The 26,350-nt window shown below is 32.3% G+C and overlaps 1 protein-coding gene across 9 annotated transcripts in view; it reads right to left on the reverse strand.

Moving 5' to 3' along the window:
- LOC125059686 (obscurin) overlaps positions 1–26,350 on the reverse strand; it is a 119,780-nt gene that overhangs the window by 80,922 nt on the left and 12,508 nt on the right. For 4 of the 9 annotated variants that reach the window (XM_047664225.1, XM_047664227.1, XM_047664226.1 and 1 more), the window contains exons 1-3: positions 11,351–16,072; positions 11,112–11,227; positions 4,301–4,432 (exon numbers count right to left, since the gene is read on the reverse strand). In XM_047664225.1, the coding sequence (XP_047520181.1) occupies positions 4,301–4,432; positions 11,112–11,227; positions 11,351–15,922 (4,820 nt within the window). In that variant the 5' untranslated portion in view covers positions 15,923–16,072. Of the gene's footprint in view, positions 1–4,300; positions 4,433–11,111; positions 11,228–11,350; positions 16,083–26,350 lie in introns of those variants that run through there. The other 5 variants (XM_047664230.1, XM_047664229.1, XM_047664228.1 and 2 more) reach the window with 4 other exon arrangements.

The following is a 26,350-nucleotide window of genomic DNA, read 5'->3' on the forward strand; positions in this document are numbered from 1 at the left end:
TATCACTCATAAAATCAACGATATTTTATCGTACCTAAATCAATTAATGGCGCTACAACCTTTTTAGGTCTAGGCCTCAGATTTCTATATGTTTCATGACCATTTTCAATCTAATAGTCGAGTAGGTGATCAGCCTCCTGTGCTTCACACGCCGTCGACTGTTTGGGTATAAGGAAAGCCGGTTTCCTCATGATGTTTCCCTTCACCGTTCGAACCAATGTTAAATGCACACATAGAAAGTCCATTGGTGCTCAGCCGGGAATCGAACCTACGACATCATAGATGAAAGTCGTACGCTAAAGCCACTAGGCCAACACTGCGCTACCTAAATACGAATAATTAAAAATAATTAAAATGGAAATTAAATGACATATTACACGCATAAATTACTGGAACAGTAGAAGAGTTCTAATTCTCATGTCTATTTTAAGAAACTAAAATGCCATTGTAAGCATTAGTATATAAAGGGTATTTCAACAAGAAGTTTGTTTTTAAATTGTGGCAACACCGAGAACGTGATAGTTTTGACATTTAGTTTTTGGCGGTATTCGTAGCAGGTGCTTTGGCAATTATTACAATGAATTCAATTTCGCTCGAAAATCGCATTAAAATAATTCAAATCCACTATAAAAATGGTGGTTCTGTTAAAGTTACATTTCGTAAAATTCGTGATATTTTCGGCCAGCATAATCGTCCTTCTGAGACCGCTGTTAAGAATTTGGTCGCGAAATTTGAGTCGACAGGCTCGGTACAAAATGTGCCAACACCAACACGTGTTGGACCGGGTCGTTCAACAGAAAACATCGCCGCCGTGAGCCACAGCGTTGAAGAAGATAAAAATTTGTCAATTTCACGACGTTCTCAACAATTGGGGTTATCCAAAAGCACAACATGGCGAATTTTGCGAAAGGATTTGGCTTTGAAGCCTTACAAGATTCAACTGGTGCAGGAATTAAAGCTGATCGACCATTCAAATCGCCGCAGATTCGCTCAGTTCATTAAGGAACAACCTGCTGGTTTTTCTGAAAAAATCATTTTTTCAGACGAAGCCCATTTTCATTTGTCAGGGTACGTCAACAAGCAAAATTGTCGCATTTGGGCTTCTGAAAATCCTAAAGCAATTATTGAGAAGGCTTTGCATACTCAACGTGTTACTGTGTGGTGCACTATGTGGTCTGGAGGCGTGATTAGGCCGTTTTTTTTCGAAGATGAGGCTGGAAATGCGGTAACAGTCAATGGATCACGGTATCGCGAGATGTTAACCACTAAATTTTGGCCTATTATTGATGACATGGATATCACTGAAATGTGGTTTCAACAGGACGGTGCCACATGTCACACAGCCAATGAAACGATCAATTTATTGCAAACCAAATTTCCCGAGCGCATAATTTCGCGAAATTCAGCTGTTAAGTGGCCAGCCAGATCGTGTGATTTAACACCACTGGATTATTTTTTGTGGGGCTATGTTAAAGACAGAGTCTATACGGAGCCAATCGAATCGATTGCAGCCTTAAAACTCAAAATCTGTGATGTCATTAACGAAATAGACCCTCCATTTTGCCAAAAAGTGATTAAAAATTTTGATGAAAGAATCAACATCTGTCAGCGTGGTCGTGGTGGACATTTGCCAGATATTATTTTTCATTCATAATTGCCAAACTTTTCTCTTTGTAATACAATAAAAAATTTATTCATTTTCCTCTAAATTCTTTGTTTTATTTTGTTTTAGAAAACAAAGTTCTTGTTGAAAAACCCTTTATAATAAAAAGTTAAGTTAAGTTTTTTCATTATAAATATATTTAGCGGTATTTAGAACACGTCTCGCGAACCTGATCATATCAAAGATAGCATATAAATCACTTCATATAATAGCCATTAAACAATAAAACTGATAGATGAGTTTCAAAAGATTAAGCTGTATTTCTCTAAATTTTCTATAATTAATTAGAAAACATATTGGAGGTGACTGAGTATTTTAAAAATGTCGACCTGCGGGAATGAAGATTTGTTTCGGAATGCGGTTGTATGTTATTTTTATTTGCTATTATAATTTAAATAATTAAGTTAAAATTGAATAAATAAGTAGACATTTGACTCTAGCAAGTCGCTATCTAGGATTTAAAACTCAAATAAATTAGCTTCAAAATTTTTTAAGTTCTTCCGTAGATTCTAGATCTGACATATTTCTGACAAACGAGTCAATATTGTTCAGTATATAGGTCACCTAAAATTTCTAGACATTACGCAATCCAGCTCAAACAGCCAAACTAATGTTTATCCATTAATAACGAATTAAGTGGGCCATGACCGAAAATAATTTGAATAACGTTGACAACCCTGCCACGCTTTGTGTTTTCCAATCGAACAGACCTGGCTACATAATACACATTAATTAAAATACAGTCTTCTTCACATAGTCTATACTCTATATCTTTCCTTATATATTAAGTGGAAAGATTCATATAAATAAATAAAGTTATAAAATGATTTCCAAAGGGACTTAAAAAATTAATAATAAAAAAACCAGTGGCGCTACAACCTTCTTAAACCTCAGATTTCTGTATCGTTTTTTATGATCATTTGTCAATCTAATAGGCAAGTAGGTGATCAGCCTCCTGTGCCTGACACACGCCGTCGACTTTTTGGGTGTCAGTCTCTAGATGTTTTTTCACCGTCCGAATATAAAATTCGCACATAGAAAGAAAATCAATTGGTGCACAGCCGGGGATCAAACCTACGACCGGGATAAGAGTCGCACGCTGAAGCAACACCAAAGAGACGTAGGTTATATTTGTTTAGATAATATTTAAAACACACAGACTGATTAGACACAGGCCTAGTATAAAATAAAACCGCTACCAGCCATTTGTATGCTTACAAATATTTACTACGGATTTTAAATCGTTTCCATCGAGTGAGTGATTCATGAGGAAGGTTGTACATATATCTCTGCATAGTATAATCATTATGACGTACGCCTACATTTTAAACTACGGTTTCTTGTTTCCAAGTGAATATTATAACAGTTTGTCGACGTTGAACATTTCTAGTAAACTATTCTAATAGATACTTATCTGAAGTTAAAACGAAAATTCACACGACGAACTTTTGATTTATGTTTCATATTCGAACTCGGTGGTAAGAGCCGATTCAAGCGATTAGGACAACCAAATATAATACATCATTAATTTGTTAGTTTAGTTTTGTGTACTCGTAAGTTCTGTTACCTTACAAAGATTTAACAATTTGTGTTATTTGACTAAGTTTAAGGTTCTTCAACTCAAAGGAATCAGTAAGAAATTATGTACTTTCAAATTAAATAAAGTATATGTTTTAACACAATTTTTAGCAGAACTTTTATTTTAACAGTTAAAAGTAGTTTAGTAGTACTTCTAGTATTGTCCCAGTAATCAATGTTATATTAAGAATTGTTTGTCATATAACGTTTCGAAAATATTTTCAATAGCACGTCAATCAAATGTGTTTGGTTAACAGTAACGGAAGCAGAGTGAGATTTATAAGCGGCCGAAGTGTAATCGATTTTAGTGCCAATAACTCAACTGCGATAGCTTATAATATCATTTCATGCAAATTATATTTTTTTTTTAATTTCGAATATACTTTATCGTTATGTACGTCTTTAGAAATGAAAGAAAACAATGTAGGAAGTTGACGATACTTAATACATATTTGAGGTAGTCACCATATCTTCGCATTGGATAGAACTACTGTAAAAAGTTGTGGAGCCATTCTTGCTTACAGAATTCCTTATTTGGGGATAGCATATAGCACTTTCTATATTTGACGTACGATTATCTATAATCTATATATATATATATACTAGCCGTTTCGCGCCCGCTTTGCTGGAGGAATTAAAATAAATTTTATGTTTCATTATTTTATTTTTTTTTCATATTTTTATTATTCTTCTTTTTAACTTCCCGCTAAGAAAATTGAAATATTTCGAAAATCGAGTTTTTAACAGATGTTGACGTTTTGCGGTTCTAGGAAGCCTCTTTTGTTTTTATTAGCGGGAAAAATTTTCATAAAAGTAAAACAGAAATAAAAAAATGAAGGAACGTTGGAATTAAAAAAATAAATAGCCATAAACCATCTAGGAAAAAATTCGCATCGAATGGTGGTAGTTTCATGTCGATACGATCAGTGGTTTAAGCGTGAAAGAGCCTCAAACGAACACCATTTTCTTTTTATATATATAGATATAGGAATATAAACCTAAATATTAAAAAAATACAATCATAGGGGGAATAGATATGGTTTATGTTACATGAAATACCTTTCTCCGTTCTGTTTCGGGGCAGCTTTCACTTTTGGGTGATTTTTCTTCGGACGCACTGCAATCTTATGCCTGGCTGCTGAAGAGTCCAGAAGTTCCACCTCCACATCCAGCTCTTTATCGAGCCGGCACCTGGAGTGAATGGAATGAGTGAGAAGGTACCAACGCATTATCGTGGCTTTGAAATGAGATCAAGACATGGTAAGACATAAATTGTGATAAGTAGACCAGTGCCGATAATTTTTGAAACCTAAAAAAATTACAGTAGGATGAAACCCATTAGAAAAGCAGGAGAATATGATCAAAATGAAAGGAAAAATAAATTACGGTCGATCTGAGGTCGGGAAGGGGAGGGGGGGGAGTTTTAAGGGTAAAAAACGGTTTATCTCGATTTCCGGCAAAACTACAAGTCCTATCGAAGAAAGTTGAATGGCAAAGTTGGAGGTAATAAAAAGATCTAAAACTTTTGTATTCACACATTTTTCACATAACCTCAAAATTTATGTGAAAAATTCAAAAAAACCAAGTTTTTGGTTTTTTATTTTTATCTTTAACAAAAATATTTTTTTTTTAACGAAATTTGGTGAAAACTTACCTTTCTATGTCCCAAATACACTGTAATTTATTTGATTAAAAATATTTATTTGTTCACCTTATTTTGAATTAATATAGAAAAAACACCCTAATTTTCAATCGAAAATTCTGACGTCAAAATTTCAGCTTTTTTCAAAAAGTTGGTGTGCTTTCAGTTCGTTGAAATCTCTACTTTCCTATGGTAAAAAAATATATATATATTACCATAGTAAATCTTCATAAAAAACGCAAAAAATCGTATGCAGTAACGCCCAGACCTGTCATCCCCTTCCTTACTTCTCTATGAATCTTCTTTAAATTATAATCAGATGCCTATTTATTACTATTTTAAGATAACTTATATATACCTGAATGACCTAAAAAAAAATTTAGCCTTTAGATGGGCTAAAATTTTCGTATTTCATAGAGAAGTAAGGAAGGGGATGACAGGTCTGGGCGTTACTGCATACGATTTTTTGCGTTTTCTGAGAAGATTTACTATGGTAATATATATATTTTTTTTCACCATAGGAAAGTAGAGATTTCAACGAACTGAAAGCACACCAACTTTTTGAAAAAAGCTGAAATTTTGACGTCAGAATTTTCGATTGAAAATTAGGGTGTTTTTTCGATATTAAAACAAAATAAGGTGAACAAATAAATATTTTTAATCAAATAAATTACAGTGTATTTGGGACATAGAAAGGTAAGTTTTCACCAAATTTCGTTAAAAAAAAAATATTTTTGTTAAAGATAAAAATAAAAAACCAAAAAGTTGGTTTTTTTAATTTTTCACATAAATTTTGAGGTTATGTGAAAAATGTGTGAATACAAAAGTGGTAGATCTTCTTATGACCTACAACTTTGCCATTTAGTTTTCTTCGATAGGACTTGTAGTTTTGCCGGAAATCGAGATAAACCGTTTTTTACCCTTAAAACTCCCCCCCTACCCCTTCCCGACCTCAGATCGACCGTAATTTATTTTTCCTTTCATTTTGATCATATTCCCCTGCTTTTCTAATGTGTTTCATCCTACTGTAATTTTTTTCACTTTTTATTTATTTTAAAGGCTATCTGCACTGGTCTAAAGGTATAATCATGCAAAATGGATTATATTTTCGAATAGGTTTAGTAAAATATAGTACCTTAAATTTAATTATAAGTTCTAATGATGATGTTATATGAAGATTCTTAGAAATTAATATAGTTCTTTCAGCTAAGTACTACATAATGTGGCGAATTTTATATTAAGTAAGCACAATCTTGCTTTTTATATTTAGTACTTATACTTTGTATTATATACATATCAATAAACTTATAAAGATTTATCAAATTGATAAAACATCCTAAAAAGTTTGTATTCATTATTTTTTGCTGATCACTGTAAATAGATTTTTTTTCCTAATTGTTGCTTTATTGACTGAAATATTTATTTACTTATTAAGTAATAATACTGATGCATTTGTTATTTATATTAAAAGACTGATCAATAAAATTTTATTATAATAAAAATTTTAACACATTTGGAAGTATTCGAAATAAAGACGTTCGTGACAAAATTTCACACATATTAAATTACAATACTTTTGAAGCTATTTGCAGTTTGGCTCCAATCATCCTATATTTCTTCCTGTATGATAAAGAGTGGGCTGCGATGACTGTATCGTGTTGCCATCAATCACTCAGGTTGTCACACCAAGAACATTACAATGTCACGGCCTAGCACTAACGTGACTTTCAGTATAAGATATCTATAGGTACCATAAAAAAATTAGAATGACGTATAACCTACGCGTTTTGTCGGCTTCAGTTACCTTATATGTATCTAAGCAATAAAATCTATATTAAGAAGCCACTTATGCCAACACACACACACTTATGTGGCACACACCCTAAAAATTCAAAATTGTTTTGTTTATACCATATACATAGTAATGAAAATTATATAGAAGCTCCCCTGACACATTCTATATATATCTGAATATATACCTACAAAAAGCTGACTTTTCCATAACTTATACAGTAATAAATACGTGTATTGTGTGATTTGTAGACTATGTATGAGTTTGTATGTGATTGTGTAATGTTATATAGCAGCCATTAAATCCGCCACTTCAATAACTTAGTGGCTTCCATTTTCGCATAACTAAATTCTCTTTAATTTTTCGAAAGTGGTTTTATTTACTTTATAAAAACAAAATCATTATAATTACACTGCTTTAACATAAGCACAAAAGCTTAAAACAGAAAGAAATGAAAGAGTAATTCAGTTAAAGCACAGTATTAACGAACACTAGACTCATTTTTGCAAATTTATTTGATAGCAAAGAAGTCAAAGTCTACGACGACTAAAAGCTTGTTCCGGATGTCGATGGGCGTCGATCGACCCAGCGGAAGAAATCATTTTTATTTTAAAACCCGCAGAAATCTCAGCAATAAATCATCCATGTAAAAGCCATTCAAGTTAGACCGGTAGCATGGTGATTCTATTTCAGGCTGCCCCAGAAACTGTGTGACGTAAATGACGGCACCATTCTCGCAATTACCTCGTGTCATTGTGTCGATTTTATTAAAATACGTGTAAAACATGTTTTTACAGTTGTCGAAATTCAATTTAACATGCTGTGTTTATTCCAATTTTAAATTAACACGGTTTTGCTTTAATTTTGATATAAATTGGGCAGTTTCTTTAAACTCAAACATTGTTCATGTTTGAGATTATTTTATTAAACTTCTCTTAAATTTTGTGGCTTTGTTTTAATGTTCTAGAATAAAGTGCTTGTTTGAACCAAACTTAGCTCATGAACTGCAACGCCAGAAAGCTTGCCGGATCGAAATATGAATATTTGGTCTAGTAGTTTTTTTTAGTATTTAGTATTACCTAATTAAATTATCTACGAATTTTGTCAAAGAGCAAGAATAAAAAGTTTGGTTACTGATATTGCATTTATACTTTGAAATCATAGATTAGCTCTCAACTGACCATGCATTCAGATAGGATCCCAAATTTTTTGCATACTCACACCGGAATCCTAGCTATAATACCAGTGATAAGAGGTTCTTTCTATAGATATAACGATACGTAGAAATTACTAATGGCAACTGGCAGCAACTAATTAATGTATATATATATTTATAGGAAATTCGTTATATTGACTATAGTTTACCGTAGTATCTCTTCGCTGAAGTTTCGTAGACCATATTTTAGTAGAGTACGTACTACCACTTTCAAGGCAATTATTATCTGTATAGCTAAGTGACTCGATTCATCTTTACAAGTGGACTTTCTTAGAACGCATTGGCTGTATTCCAGACTTCAAAACCGATAAGCCAGATAAGCTGCTTATATCGGTTATAAACAACAAGGAAAAACTACAACGGCTTTATTAAAAATATTATTGTGTCTGTAGCCATGGTTACCATTTTTTGAATTAAAAATCCTACAAGACTCAAGTCCCACTTTTTTATAAGGCAGCAACAGTATTCAGATAGTAAATGAGTTTTTAAATATATAAAAAATAACTCTAGTTTCACCGATGTGTGACATAGGAAGGTAACCTATTTAATTGTGGTAATTTTTTCTGTATTTCGTCGCCAATCGTCTACAATATTATTCTTTTATTTTTGAGACATTTTAATCAAATAAAAGGTTCTATATAATTATTATTCAAATATTACCTATTTGTAGAATGAATAAAATATTAAAATAAATAGGTAATATAGTTATTTATATCTCAATTTTTTTTTATTGTTAAACTCTGTTGACACGATGAGAAGTCTAATCGAAAAAGGCGAAAAGAGTGGCGGAAAGTTTCTTGCCAGTTCTTCTTACCCGCTCTACGCCCTTGACTTGCGAACTGGTAGTAAATGTAAATTTACGATTTATTTAACTTGACGATTCAAAAGTGTACTTGGTTACCCACTTGAATAAAGATATTTTGAGTTTGAGTTTGAGTTTGAGAATCAGTGAATACATAGTAAAAACTGTTGTGGGGTTATTTTTATATAAGTGTTTAATGTAATAAACTGTTTCTTTAACTCTATTTCCTACTAAAATGTAATCAACACCAGAAGTAACGCCGTAGCATTTCTATCGAATGATTCACAGTAATCTCGTCCTAAGAATATCCACAGGCCTTTCGACATTTCAGATGAAATGGCATCTACTTTGCCATTTGATAATATATATCTTAATAAAGTTCAGAGTAGAGTTCAGACATCTACAATTACAATTTTAAATTGTGATATATAATTTGTACTGTAATAGACTCATACTAATATTTTGTTTGTTTTAAATTTAAACTCAAGGTCATTAAAAAACATTTACAAAAATAGTCAATACTTAATTCATGTCAAAAATAATATTACTTTACCTTTAATAAAAAATAATTTACATTATATCAGCTTACCGATTCCTGGCTAGAGAAATGGATTAAAATCTAAGTAAGCAGCGTGTCGAACTCCAATTATAAAAATACTCTATGATAAACTTAACTTAAGAACTAAAAGGAAACTCCATGATTTTTATTGTCTTTATTAAATACATCGCTTTGCAATCTGTTACAGTGACAAATGACGATAAATTTACTGACAATAGTTATCACAACATATACTGATCACAACGAACGCATTAAGCAAGTTATAATCCGTCATAGCTATAGCACATTGTAGCCTTGGGTTTGTATGCAAATATTAAAGATTTTATTATATAGATTAAAATTACTTAACATAGTACCATTTTTATTTTCATATACAATACGCATGTAAACCCATAGCTGTGATTTTAAAAGCTAAACTTAATAATAGTACATCTTATATATGGGGACACTAAAAACATAGTCTAAAGAAGGACCTCGTGACTGGAAGAAATGATTGTCGTATCTATATACACGTCCCCTGTACCTGCATAAATAATAGGCTCATTACGTATTTTAATGATTAATAATTGACTAGAGCGTTTAGTAATGAATTTTAATTAAAGTATGTATTATATATAGAATGTTAATTAAAGTATGTATTCTTAATACATTATGAATTTAAAGCTTTCGTACTGAACAGGAACTTTTAGTCATTAGTTTCCCTTTCCCCTACTAAGTGGGAAATCGCACAATTTCTTTATAGGCAAGTTCAATATTAAGTGACTTATCAATGATTAATAATTGTGAATGTGTTTGTGTGTAATAATTATTGTGACAACAACTAAGCTACTTTTAAAAGTTCATCTACCAACAAAATATTTAAAATGCGGAAGGTTGATTCAATGCAATTGGATTAGTTTTAAATGTTATGTTGGAAAGGAATACAGATTTTTTTAAATGCGTAGACAGACTTCTCATGACACATTTTGATTATAATATCTGTGTTTTTATATTATTTTAGATAAGGTGATATGGATCTTTTGCTTTCATATCTATAATCTCAAGCTGGTGGTACAGTTACACTATCATGTATCAAGATATAGAATATCGAAGTAGCAAAGATCGCTAGAAAAGACGGGGAAGTACAATGACCTTTCTAAATATATGCGGAATCGTTGTCCAGTGCATCTGAACAATAAATAAACGCATTCCCGGCGTTTAACGATCACCCTAGTTTCGAAAGTATTAATATATACAGCAGACGTTGAAGTAAGCAACGTATAGATTTATATTGGTTTGGATAAAAAGCTCGAAAATGCTGTATTAAGAAAAAAATTATAGAACGATCGTATTCCTAATATCGGTTAAACAGTTCGTCTACGCGATCTTTCAAATATTAGAAGTGAGCTTCTATTAACCGATTAAAATGAGTATTTACAGATAGTTCTATATAAATTAAGTTTAATAGTTTTATTTTAGTATCGAGAGTAAATAGGTTAACTGAAAGATACGAGATGGTACAAGTTAATATGAGTTTTATTTTCGTATTCTTGATTAACAAAAGCCCGAGACATTGCTCAACATATCAGCTGTGTTAGATACATATTTATGATCGCAAATGAGGGCATGTTGTGAAAAGCGATAAAAAGATACCCCAATCTGCTATTTAACAATGATTACATCTATGAAGAATTGTTGTATACCACAGCACTAATATTAGAGACATTGTACTTTATTTATAAAGCTATTGGTATATTATTACGGGAATTGTATTACCTACATTTTGTATTACCAATGAACAAGAATGACAAATTGTCAGCAATGGGTGTTGTGTTAAGTTAAATAGCAGATTGAGGGGCACTATATGAAGATATACTCACTTGGAACCAAGGGCTGTTTTCGTGTCAAGAACCTCGACAATATCCCCAGCCTTAACCGAAACCTCGTCATCTGCCACCGCAGTATAATCGCTCGTTGCAACAACAACGTCGTCTACCTGTAACAATAAATACACACTTTAAAGACATTGTTTCAAACGTAATTTGTAACGCAAAGGCACACAGAAGCCTCATCTATTATAGATATTAAAGTATGTTTTGAAATGTTAGTTGGGAGTTACCTTCGGTGGACTTTTGCTACATGTAGATCGCGATCTGGTCGAAGAACGAGACTGATATCGTTTGTAACTCGGCGTGTAATCATAATTATGTATTCTGTTTCTAGTTGTTTCTCTGTCCGGATTAGCATTACTATATCTACGTCCTAATCCTAATCTTGTTGTTATTTGACTGTTGCTTATATTGCAGTAGCCATTGTAGTTTTGTAAATCGTCATCTTTTTCGTCTGCGATTGGACAACTGTACATACTAAAGCGGTGAGCAATTGGTTGACTTAAGTTCAGAGCAGAAAATACATGGAGAGGCTCAAAGTATTTTATTCCATTTTCATCGAGCACTGTGTAAGCTATTTCACCAGTTAGCACCGCTCTACTTGCTTCTCGCGGTACAACGGCCTGTAATCCTTTTTTCATAATCAATAAAGCACCGGAGCACTTCTTTCGCTTAAATAGGAAGTCTTCCATAGCGAGACTATTTTCAGGTTGAAGCAAACTCAAAGGCACGTCAGCAGAAGTCAATAAAGGAGCTTCCTCCGGTATGATCATGAGGGCAGCACTTTCTCGTACTAATTCTCTAAGTTTGGGATCGGTGCGAGCTGATTCGGGGCATTTACCAAGCAGGACGAGCGCTTCGTGCAGATCTGGAGTTTGCTCAGCAAGTTTTCTCATTACAGTCAGTCTTTTTAATATGTTCATACTTATATCATCATTTGCGATTTGAGACAAGCTCGTGTCATCTTTTAATACGCATAGTAAGTGTTTTGCAACGTCGCTCATTCCAAGAACTCGGGCGAGGCCTATCGATTGCTTTATTAACTCCTTCAGTTCCTTTTGCTCTGGGTCCGTGTCTTGTAGCATATTAATTATAGTCTGGCTACTGGTTTCTTGGACAGCGGATACAATAGCTTTTTGCAAAGATTCTGCAGCATCCTGTTCTGATTTCACAAATGAAATCATATCTGAAATGTGCCCAAGCACGTGATGAAGAAGATTTGTATCGGTTTTAGTAATGTTTTTGAATGCCGGACCTAGAACTTCATTTTCACTTTTCAAGAAGTCACTGAACTTATCCACAATTTCTTTTTCTGTAAAGGAATGATTTTCAGACGAACGATTCACAGCTATTCTTATTAATTCTAATTTGGGTTTAGTTGTGTTTTCCAATATCTCATCACACAGTATTTCTTTTTCGTCGTCTTTTTGAAGAATGTTATACATAGCAGTAACGAAATCTTCATCGATCGTTTTCCCTAGAATAGTATCAATAGATTTTAAAATTTGTTGATATTTTTCTTTTCCATTGTTATTATTAATCTCCTGGAATTGTTCTGCTGTAACTAAAGCAGCTAAAACGGCAGCGGCAATTGAATTCTTAATATTTTCTTCGTGTGCTTTTTCTTCAGACGTACTTTCGTTTTCTTTTGAATTTTCAATGTTTCTGCTTTTATGAGATTTTTCTGTCTTCACAATACCATTATTATTAGCATTTTGCCCTATTTCAGTTTTTAGATGTACACTCATTTCAATTATGGATTTTATAACGTCCATCAGTTGATTTGCTACAGTATCCTTAAGACCAAAATCTAATGCAAATTCTTTCAAAGCCTCAGCGTTTTTAGTTTCATTTAAAATAACATTAATCGCTGGTAACTCAGCAGGCACTTGTCTTCCAATGGACATTCCAGCTTCAGATAATTGTTTTAACATATTAGTGTCTATTGTTAGCTCTCCTTTTGTTGAAGTAGTATCGTTAGGGTTGGTTTTAACTTTTAGAAGCTTTAGTTCCTCAGGGGTTACCAAAAAGCTTTGTACCGAAAATTCTAAACCCTCATCACCTTCGATCAAGTCAGGAGCAACAAACTTCAGACCTTCGGGTGTCTGCACAATTTGACCAGGAACAAATGTAACACCATTGTCATCGTTTTCTATAACTCGTCCAGGAACAAAACGTGGACCTTCTTCTGTATCAACTACTTGACCAGGCACAAATCGTGAGCCTTCATCTGTAGATATAACTTGACCTGGTATGAAGGTGGGTCCAGCTTTTGTTTCTATAATCTGCCCCGGCACAAATCGGGGGCCATCTATGGTATGAATAGTCTGACCTGGAACAAATTTTGGACCACTTTTTGTGTTGACTACTTGGCCAGGGACAAATTTTGGTCCATCACTGGTATCAACTACTTGGCCGGGTACAAATTGCTCTCCATTTTCAGTAAATACAATTTGACCAGGTACAAATATTCCCTCGACCATTGTTCCAGGTACAAATCGAGATTCACCAACGTCATTTTTGACCAAGCGTCCTGGTACTACTTTTCCTTCATTTTTAGGTACTCTTGACCCTGGATAGAATTCAATTCCTTTTGATGTTTGCACCATATGACCAAATACGTATAGCGATTCTTCGGACACAGAACAAGTTTTAATATTAATAGGTAAGCCAATAGGCATGCTATCAGAAAATTGTACATCTTCAATTGACTTAGCTATAGAAAATTCTACATTACCATTTCCTAGTGTTATGGTTTTACCAGGTACAAACTTTTCTCCGAAATTAGTTTGTATAATTTGGCCTTCAAGAAATTTGGGTCCATCAGGAGTGTCAACATTGGTTCCAGGAATAAACTTTAATCCCGATTCATCCTTTCTTGTTATTCCAGGCACAAAGCAAGGCTCTCCATTTACAGAGACAGTTTGACCCGGTATAAATTTAAGACCATTTGGAGTAGCCAATGTTGCACCAGGTACAAAGTGCGATTCATTATCTTTATGTACCACTTGACCAGGTACAAATTGCCATTCATTGTCAATTTTTGCATTCTGTCCAGGCGTAAATACAATGTCACCATTTTCAGTAGAAGTCTGTCCAGGTATGAATTGTATACCATCGGGCGATGAAAGTGTTTGTCCCGGTACAAATACGTCTTCAGAGCATGTATGTATAGTTTTACCAGGCACAAATTTAAAGCCTTCTTCAGTCAGGACCGTTTGCCCTTCTGTAAAACGGTAGCTATTATCCTTATTCTTTATCACTTGACCACAAACAAATTTATCACCTTCAGGTGTCGGTATAATTTGACCAGCGAGAAAAACAGATTCATTGTTATTTTCATTTTGTATAATATGCCCAGGTATGAGGTTAACGCCTAGAGGCGTATTTACACTAAGCCCTGGTACGAAAACAGGTCCAGAAGGAGTTTCTACTGTTTGTCCTGCTATAAACACAGGTCCTTGAGGTGTGTTAACATGTTGGCCTGGTACAAACTTTTTTGCTTTATTAATGTCAAGGGTTAATCCTGGTACTTTTGCCACTTTTTCTCTTTTACCTTTTTTAATATGCTTTACAATTTCAGGCAAATCTTCGAGGTTCGGTATCATATCCATTTTATTTGCAAGTAGCATTTTTTCTGTAACATTTAAAGTTTCAGTCAATCGGTCGTGGGCTATTTCTTTAATAGCATTAATAATTTCTTCGGAAGGCCTACTTTTTATTGGTTTTAAAGGATTAATGCAAGGAACGTTTTCAAGAGAAACCGAATTTTCTGAAATATTATTATCAACTTGATATATTTCTGCTTCACAATGATATGGTATTATTTGTAAAGGCGTTGGCAACACATTAACTTTAGGGCAGTAACTATCTTCATTAATATGTTTATCAAACAAATCCCAATCAAACGATTCAATAAGTGGGTGCACTTGATCTCTCCAATCACCATTGCACATAATCATACTAGATTTTGAACGCATATGTTCCAAGTCAAAGTTGTTGTATGAAACACTTTTAAGATCATGTTTTTCATGGCGCACTTCCAATTTCGCTTTCTTTGCCATCCGATCTTGTTTTAGTTTATCTTCCTCTATTTCTTGAACTTCAGCTAATTTTTCTTTATTTTCAAATATTTTTTTCATTGAAGACAAAGCAGCAGCACGTTTTCTCTTTTTCTTCTTTTCTTCTATTTCTTCCTTTTCTCTCTGTCTCAACACTTCAGCATTTGGCCCCTCACCTTCAAACATCTCCACATCTTCAGCAAATTCTTTGAAATCCATCGAAACATTTCTGCCTTGTTTTGTTTTGATTAACACTGTATCCGAATCTTTAGCAAGCATAACATCCCTGACATCACCATCACGCACTGCTGCTTCCATTCGAGCGCAAAAAACTAAGCTACACCTTCTTTCATCAACTGTATAAACATATTTTTTATCTTCCGTAATTTGTTTCATAGAAAGCATTTCAATAAGTGCTTTTTGGGCTTCTGTAGAACCATCCAAAACGGGGAATATATATCTGTATCCAGGCAAAACATCATGCTTTCTGTTCCCATAGTTAATTTCAGGTGAATAGTGATGTGGTCCAAGCTCTCCTGATACATTTGTTATTTTGCACTTTGTTTTTCCGCTTCTTGAAGCTAAAAGAACTGGAATGTAATGGTGAGATGGAAGCCCATACGACTTCCCTGTAATTCTGCAACAACGTTTCGCATCCGCTGGTGATATAGGAGCCAGCAATGGAAAATAATTAGGTTTAGGCAACCCTCTACTTCTACCGGTTATCCGACAAAACGACATTTTTGTTTATTAAGTCCTCATACTATTATTTTTATTGTTTACAAACACTATAGCCGCCGGCTATGCGCACCGAATTTAAAAGTTTACGAAGTATTTTCCCGTACGCGGATAAACGTATGTTTTGGTTGACTGCTAAATAGCGACTGGCGAGCGTCGAGGTTCTTCAAAGCTTTACGTAGCGCGAGCGCATTAAATTCTCACCTTTGCGGAGGCAGACGGTGTGCCGTATATTTTTGTTCCGGTTAAACGCTATTTTTAAACATATGGATGCGTGTATTTACGAAAAATACAGTTGCATAAAATGTTTGAAGGTATAAATATTAACCTCAATTTCTTATACTACGTTTTTATTTTTTAGTTATTTACAGGATTTTTTTAAATATGGTGCGTAAGCATCTCGACAATAAATAAAGAAAAATACGTGAGATTTTCACAAGACAATTTTCAGAGCATATAAAAAAGGCATAAATACCTTTTGTCTTTGAGTAAGAGTTAAAATAAATTAAAAGTTACGAGCGTGATAATTTACATCCATAACACAAAGGAAGCAGAAAAATTGAAATAAAGACAAAAATGATATACTTCCGTAGATGTGTAATGTGTACATCTTGTTTAAAGTAATTAACAGAATATTATTATTATAAATTAACTAATAAATTCAGTCAATTATACCTTTTTATAAAAGTTATTCTTATATACTGCTAGCAAAACTGCTTATAGTCATTAAAAGGTGCCTAGAAAAATATTTATCACGAAATATAACATTGTAGTACAATAATAATTTCAACTAATTTCTAGAAATCTTTGCACGCAAATAAAGTTGACAAAAATAAGCACACTGAAGGTTTTAAATGCAAGGTTGTCGCTTGTCAAACAAACTGACGTTCAGCTTCCGTCATAGTCGGTTGACGACCCCGGCAAATTATATTATCCGTGAGAAGTCACCTAGTTTAAAAAGCTTGAAATTGTCGGTGTATAGGAGGAGATGTCATTGGTTTTATATGAGACTTTAAACGCACAAAATATTTTTACCTATTTTTTAAATATCTTCAAAGATATACATCGAAGTAAATGTATAAAAATTTAACTAAGGTGAAAACGTCATTTACAGGAAAACCCGATTCAAACTTTACAACGAAATCTGTGCCGTCGGAAAATTTTGCAGCAGATTTAAATTATCGTTTTTGTTAAATTGACATCACTGTTGTCTCATTATAGGTATCACTAAACAGTAATCATCTTCTTATGAAAAAATAAAGTATGTAATCTTTGTTAATAAATAAAAAGACGCGTAAAAAATAAGAGTTCGCATAACTGCCTGTTCTCTTTCTGCACACTCAAATCACTAATATTACTTCAAAATTTGACAATTAATTTCCAATAAACAAATTAACGACACGGTGACTTAATAATACTGTGTTTCAATATACTGTAGGTACTATAGTACTACAGTATATTGAAACACAGTATTAGGACGCATCTGAAATTTCATTACATTAATAACTAGAAAGAGAGAAAAGGAAACCAATTTGCCCAACATTGAGTAATAGTACAAAAATAGACCATATCAAACGCGATCAAATATAAACAAATGGATGTATCTTTTAATAGAAGAAGAGCTTTTAGTTTCGCGATAAATTTCGTTACCCATCAAAGAATGATTGCGCAAAGACAATCACACAATTTTAAATCAAAGCAATTTCAGGGAATTAAATGATTACTGCTGCTTTTATCTCGACATCTCATAAACTGTACGTGAAATATTGCTTTTTATTTTCTTAGATCAACCTAAAATGTACACGAGACTACTACCAATTTTAAAATGCTGGTTACGTTGGTGTAAACAATATGCACATAACAAATGAATTTTAAGGATTACAGTGAAATAATAAATAGATTTGCGATAAACAATTGCTAATTTTATTGGTTTAAAAAATACAAGAGCCTCGATGACGACTACGTTCTAGCCTCTAAAGCAGTTATTCCCAAAGTGGTCTATATCGACCCCTAGGGGTCTATGACAACCTGCAAGGGGTCTACGTCAGCGAAAAAAATTTGGGGGTCCATGAAATGAAAATGGGGGTCCACGATAGTGGATCTCAACACATATACTGATAGTACCTATTTACTTACATCATACTATCTTATAATATCAAAACATATACATTACAAACAAACGGATACAAAATTTTATTTTGAGTAGTTTTAATTTAAATTCAATTAATAAATGTATAAATTAACAAGTGTTTTTACTTTAAGTGTTTAACACTAAACTTCACTATAGTTAGAAATTTACAGGAAATCAATATCAGGTAAGTAAGGCAAGGGGTCTACGACACAAAAAAGTTTGGGGAACCCTGCTCTAAAGAAACGACAAACTAAGAAAATAATGAAAATGCGCATTTATATCCGTTAATCAATATGCCAACACGTTTCTTTGATATCTTTAAATTGGTATATAGGAACTTTTGTAAGCCAATGCAATTTAAGAGGAGGTCTTGACATTTCTGAGAAATTACGAGAAATGTAATGGAGCCTTTCCAAAATACCTGTCCTTTGTTAAGATCCATTATTCTGAAGACAATGAGGAACAATGAGTGAGCAAAAGTAACATTTTCCTTAAAGCTAATTCGATTTTCACCGAATCTATTTTATATTTCCCAGTTTTATTCTTAAGAAAAATCATAAAACTTTGTTACCTCGAAACTAAATTGTCTTGGCTTTTTCCGATGATTCATATAATGACTGTCGTAAAATGTGTAATGTATTGACAAAGTTGATATTTTGGCAACATTCGAATAGATAAATTAGTTTTACCTATTAGTCGAAAGTATAATGTTTGTTTATAACGTATAATCAAACATATATTGGGACAAAATATAGCAAAATTATTTAAAAACTACACTTTGTCATACACTGATAAAAGAAAGTAAGACATAGTAAGGGTAAAATTACTTTAATCGACAATGCGTTTTAGACACAGAATGGCCCTTTTTTTAACAGCTAATAGAGAACTAATCTTTGTTTTTAATTTATTTTATTATTATTTCTTACTTAAGATGTCATGTGGAACATGGTGTAATGGTTGCAGCTCCTTACAAATGTTGTTTAAAACAAAAAACATGGCGATTAAAAAGAGTGGCGGAGAGTTTATTGCAGGTTACAGAGAACTGGCAGTAAATGTAAAATTAGAAGCATTTCATATATTATATGATATGATGTATTTAAATTATCTATATTTTTTTTGACGTTCATAAGTGTACATTGTGTTACCTCTATGAATTTGAATTTTTTTTTTCTTTGAATGCCTTAATCTATTGCATCGAGGAACAGTTGTATGGGTTTAAAACTATCACAAATTCGCTATCGTTAGTTATATTTATTTGTTTATTAGCCTCAACCAGCGACTTCGCCTGAGATTCTTAGGGTACTTTAGCAAGTTTATTATGGCTTCTTGAATAATTATAGTTATATTTCGATTGTACTTAAAGCTACAATAAATTATTTAAACCACTTCCATATGAATCACATACCTATTGGTGAAAATCGGCGACTTTTATTGATTTTATCGCGTTTATACTGACAGACGCTTCATATCAAGTACCTACTCAATATTATGTTAACAAAAACATAATCATCAAAACATTTTTAATACTATTATAAAAACCAGAACAGTTAACCCAAAATAGTAGCTAAATAGAATAAAAACAAAGTGAAGCCGATATATTTTTGTCTACTTTGTTTTTCTCAAAAATACCACAAAATGACAGATGTCTATTAGATTTTGGCGGGAAAAACCATTTGGACGACTCAAAATATAACGAGATGAAAGAAAATGGTATGATGCTTGCCAATACTGTGTTAGTGGAGGACGCTTTAAACTTTCGCCGTTTGTATTATAAAAGGCTTGTTATATTATAAAAAAAGATGTATTTAAATTATTTTTTAATGAAATTTACTATTAAGTTTGTTATGGAAGAGCTGGGAACACTGACACAGGTATTTTTTACTTCAAAGGGCTCCCAAATCGTACAAAATTTATTTATTTATTTACGCATTATAATATAATTTTTTTTTAACATAATTACATGTAAAGAAAAGGCAACTGGCGACCTTATCGCTTTCTAGCGTTCTCTTCCAGGCAACCACTGTGAGAAAAGAAAAATGTATTAAACTAGATAAGGTAGGCAAGAAGTGCAAATATACATATATTACATATAATTATTAAGAAAAAAAGAAACTAAACTAAACCAATAAAGGATACATAAAAAAATAATAATAAAAAATGCACATGAATCATAATAATTTAATTTAAGATCAGTCTCACGTCTGTTAGTATTTATTTATTTATTTTCTCACAAAAACTTAAACTTAGGACATAAGGAAGTGACAGTTATATTATACTTCTGTTTATGAAAAAAGCAAGTCTGTGTGAGACTGATGCCTGCTAAAGGTAATAGTACCTGTGTTACAGGTCATCAGGCCTCCACCACTTCGGATCGACAGAAGATACAATACAATACAATACAACACAATACATTACATTACAATACATTACATTACAATATATAGAGGAAACCACATAGGGTATGTGTGTAGGTGTAAATTATGTGTATGTGTGTGGGTGTGAGTCTGTGTATGTTTTATATTTTATTGCTTAAGTGTTAGTCTATTAAAGCTAAAACTATTATACTAAATATTTATTCCCTATTATTAACAAAGATTAGAATCAACTGTAAACTCAACTATTTAATTATTGTCAGCATTTTTTCTGTTTCCTCATAGTTGAGGTCCAGTAGCCACAGTGCAACCGTCTTCTTGCACTCGTGTTTAGTTAGGGGATATGTGGAAACGCATGAGTTCACCTTATTATACAAGTAATCCCCCAAAAAACAGAAGAATTTCTGTTAGTAGTTATTACGAAAAAATAATGAATTGTTGTGAATTGAATAAACACATTTTTTGTTATAATCTTATTCTTATAATCCAAGAATAGAATAGTAATTACTATTATTTCACTTAATTTATTATGTGTGTGTGTAATGTGACTCAGAAATAAGTATTTAGAAAGTCTATTCATAAAAAAAATAACCCAAGACTCGGGCAGTATGTGTTTAATCATTTAAAATAAAAACAAAGCACAGTAATTTCTGAATAACTATTCTATTGTAATCACCAAATATATAAATTAAAAACGTTTCCAACAAACTTCCGCACGAAATATAGTTGTTCAGATTGCGGTTCGGTTTTTCTGGTGACAATTGTTTTGTAATTAAAGAAGTTAGGTCAAATATTTATTTAAGCTTGTTTCTACAATAAAAAATGAGTTTCCATTTGTATGGACAAGAAAACTAGTTTGTAGTGCAAATAAAGACAATAATCTAGTACAAGAATTTAGTTTTCGCATAAATCAAAAAATGTGGGCGCCAGGCGTAGGTGCTGTTTGCACTCAACATTTCGAATATAAACCTGTAACTTCTATGTACTACTTGTTTGTTTAGAATATATAATAGTAATATAGTATATTAAGAAAAACCGAACGTGGTGTAAGTAATGTTTAAAAAAATTGTCGTGTCGTGAGTTATGTAACATAACGCGTCCAACTCCACGGTCGCAACCTCACTACCCCAAATGTTATCTTAGATATAAGCTCATGTTTTAAACAAATAAAGCCAGTTGTTACCCAGCTTAAAACAAAGTGTTTCAATTAACATATATCTGAAGTCTGAACATATCCATACAAACCGCTATCGAACTTAATTCGTGTATTGAAAATGTAATTTTACGATTTCGCGTAAATAGTACATTTGCGGTTTTTCTAGGTTCTGCCTAGATTTTACTGAATCTTGTAAAAATACGTGTATTTTTTAATAGGTGAACATCTTTATCGAAGATTTCAAGAAAGCAAGCTAGCATTTATACTACAGATGTAGCCAAAGATGGAACACAATATATATATATACAAAAAAGAATCAAAAATTTACGAAAGAAAAAAAAACAATTAATTAATACATTTAACTAAGTAATACCTAAGTCGGCTGTGTTGTGTGATAGTGTGTACGATAGGGACAAACCGCCTATGAACGTCGAATGACCAGAACTAATTTACTGTTCTTGGAAAAAAAATTTACACAACATTAGTCAACAGATAACAAATGGTTTCGAATTGGCGACCTCAAAACGTTTTGCAACGATTTAGTACATTTACACGGAAATTAAGAGAAATGCGAGCGCATATATTAAACCACGACGTTACTCAAGTGTGACACATAAAAATATTTCATGTAATACATTACTGTGTGAGAATTATCAATTTAAAATCCTCTTAGAGAGAAAATTTTCATTTCTTACAATTTAGCTACGATAAAATTCTCCCGTCATTTTAAGATTATATAGTTACTGTTCGTGAAAATTTAATTTGACTTTAACAAATGAAATAATTAAAATATAAAATCACTTTCTGGTTTAAACTGGGTGCCCTGAAACATTTCCTAACCTTAACACATAAATTAATAAAATAGACACAGAAATTTGTCTGGCGAACCTTTTGGATATCACTGTCTTCACTTACATTTGATAAGTTATTTTCAAAACATTCCCTTATTTAGAGGCAGTATAATGGACATAGTGGCCTATTTATTTTTTTATTCAAGTTCAGCACATCGTAAATAATGCAATATCTACGGTATATGTTAGCAAAACAGCGGATTAGGTATCAGATAGGCACTTAACAATGTTTTACTTTTTAATTAATCAGCCCACTACCGAATATATCTAGATCTGGATATGTCGTGTTTATTCCGTTATGTGAGCAAAAAATCCGAATGTGAGGTGCCTATAATACGTTTTTATTATATACATATCCAGACACAAATCTCTGACTAAAAGGTCAATAAGTTACAAAATAACTGTATTTTCAGCGGGAATATTATTAGTTAACTAGTTCAAGGCCCGTGACTGTAATAATAGAGGTTTCTTGGAAACTCGCTAAATGTAACGCTGGTATTATTTGTGACGAGAGTAATTTTAAACCATTTATTTAAATAATTAAATATAATATTCAATAAACTATCGTTTTGTTAGTAAGTAAGTATAAGGGTTTAACAACGTAAAACTGTTTTTACAAAAAAATATAAATAACTTTCTCATAAAATCTAATTAAATAAAGTTGTATGTAAATAAGAAAAATAATCTATGATGCGATTTATCTCATTTAATTGTGTATATTGAATTAAATAAATTATTCTTTAGATATAGCATTTAATATTTCAATCATTGCGTGGACAACATTTCTTAAGACGGCAGATGAGGCTGCCTGTGCTGTAAGTCTGTCTCACAATCATAATTCGCGATTTAAAAAGCCATAACAATTTTAACCTGTGGAAAAGACGCTAGTTTTTGTTTTTCTATGTTACTGGATATTTCTATATATATGGATTGATTATAAAAGAAATAGAAAAAAAGTGATTTACAAGTAAAATAACAAACTCTTTTGAGAACGCAACACATTTGAGTTTCATTCATCATATATATATGAAGAGAGAGCTTCATCTCTTGCCCTTTTGACGTGAAAGTGACTTAATAGGTAATAATTATATAGCCAGTATATTTGACGCCAAAATTAAACCCACAATTTACACTTTCCCGTGAACAGAAATGCCACTTCATTTAAACCGAAATATCACTGATACCCAACAGATGAACTTAAACGCTACAATGTAGGATCAAAACAATATAATGTTCATGTTATTGCCCCGTTTCTGAAGTTTATTTGAAAATATAATGCAACTGTCAAAAGGTGTCGAGTGGTTCGTGTTTATACTGAGCTGAAAGTGTTTTCAAACAGCTGGATGCATTTATGGAAATGATATTATAAGTTTGTTTCCTGGTTTGGAATAATTTTTGCCGTTGAGACGAATTTTCAGCAACATTGTGGACACAGTACAAAAGTTCTAACCGGGGCGTTGTAAGTTTTTTTATATTTTATGCAGATTTATATTACTAACCACTATGGATTTGGTGGTCATTTCAATCCCAGCTGCATACAAATGGATCTTTATGGTTAAAAACTACAGTAAAAGAAAACATCACGCTTGATAAATTAAATTAAAACATGTGTATAGATTTTCTATATTATTGACTTATCTTTCAGATTTCTGTGACTACAATATATTTTTTACTAGCTGCCCCCGCGAACTTCGTTCCTCTTTATATGATTTATTAATTATCCTCCTTTTTTAATAGCCTCATACCAACATATGGAACATTATGCTATGTTAACACATAGATACTGCTCGCTTTACCGCTAAACCCTAAGAACTAAATTCAACGAAATTTTTCCATTTTTAGGTTTCCCCGTGATTTATAATTTTTTTCTCCCCATATAAACCGTTCTCAGAGTTCAAGGAATAAATAAATAAAAAAAAAATACTTAGAAATAAATTTTACGATACATTTTTGTTTATGTAACTATATAACTATCTTAACAGTTAACCAGTGCGACAGTTGTACCTTAACAAGATACAATTACCTAAATAAAATTTAAAAGTAATATTTAGGCATATGCTTTATATTTCATGCATTCAATGTCGCTTTTGCAAAGTCGCACTGCGTAAATATTCTCAAGACAAACATAAATTATTCATAAATCTGCAAACTATCAAAGATAAGATATAAGATCCTATTACATCATTTTTTTTGTATTTAATCGATGTCTGTAGACGCAAAAAGCAGGCAATAAAAATAATCGTTACAAGCTGAGAAACAGGTCGGATACTTAAAAATCAATAGAACGACTTCATTAAATCGCTCACAAGCGTTTCATTAGGGACGTAAAGAAAACCGCGAGTGTTTTTCTGGAAATAGATTAGTTAGCGTGTAGGAACTGGTTTATTTTTAAACCACTTTTTGTACGTTAGTGGATTTTAGTTCAAAATTTATTTGCCTAAATTTCCACGCAAACCATGTAGCACATACAAGGTGAATATGTATTTTATAAATTAATATTACATAATGTCTTTAAAAGATTTGATTCATGGCCCTAAATTACAAGTGTTTCTTTGTAAGAACAATAGAATAAATAATAATAAATCCAATTCGCTTAACACGTTTATTAGACAGTATCTTTATTACTTTGTTTTATAATTTATGAGTCCTGATTTAAAAAATAATACCTGACGTGAGACTGATCTTAAATTATTATGATTCATGTGCACTTTTTATTTTTCATGTATCCTTTATTAGTTTAGTTTGGTTTTTGTATGTTTTTCTTAATACCTATATGTAATATGTATTTTTGCACTTCTTGCCTACCTTATCTAATTTAATACATTTATTCTATTCTCACATTGGTTGCCTGGAAGAGATCGCTGGAAAGCGATAAGGCCGCCAGTTGCCCTGCTTTTCAAAGAAATATGATAAATTTTTATATTGTAATGCAACGAAGTGTTAATAAATAATAAAAAAATATTACAAGACGTTGAACTCAATCTCGTCTCGTCGTCGAAAGAGTAGTTAGAGTAAGAACGTACAATGAAAAGGTATATTTCGACTTGTTGTATTTTTATGAATATGAACCAAAAATACTTTTATTTTTCTAGGCAAAATCGTAATATTTTTTTTGTATTCTTGCTTAAAATATTGCTTTTTATATATTTGCAAGCAAAACTGCTCGTGATGGTATAACACACAAGGTTTTTATATTAAAATACTTGCTACAAAAAGTGTTCGGCGACTCACAACAATCGAGTCTATGTATTTATTTATTAATATTTTTATTTGCCAACAGAAAATGTATAATCTCCCCACTGCCAGAAGGCTCGCCAGATCATTTCCGACCTTTACAGTCTGAATATTTTTATATAAGAACATTCAAGCTCACATAACAGTACGCCATCGGTATTCGACGCAATGCCGCCTACACCGCATTCGATTCAAACAAAATTAGCAACTGTCAATCAGTGTGACGTATTGTCAAGCACGTCGCCATCAGCTGTCATATGGTCAGACTAATATACGCCTAATTACTTGGAGATAAACATGCAATTAGAGTAATTAGATGCCGAGACGGAAATCAAATAGAGAACAATTGTTAACATTTTTGTGAATAATAATGAATTTATGGGAGCTAATCACGAGGAATAGTTAGTAGTTACACGAGTTTAGACCCCGTTACGATAATGTTTTGATAAAATAATTTTACGTACATTACTTTCTTACTCCTTCAAATACATGTTTTGATTAACATTGGTATTGATGATAAGTGAATACCAGTCGTATACTATACCTACTCTGATATTTACTTCAGTAGAATTCTGACAGGTATAATTTTTTGACATGTCAGTGATGGCAAACCTTTTTGGCCGGGTACATTTTTCAATACGAGTCTCAACATCTATACATACATTTTATTGTTAATTAATGTATCCA

This window comes from Pieris napi, chromosome 20 (genome assembly GCF_905475465.1).
Source record: "Pieris napi chromosome 20, ilPieNapi1.2, whole genome shotgun sequence".
Classification (NCBI taxonomy): domain Eukaryota; kingdom Metazoa; phylum Arthropoda; class Insecta; order Lepidoptera; family Pieridae; genus Pieris; species Pieris napi.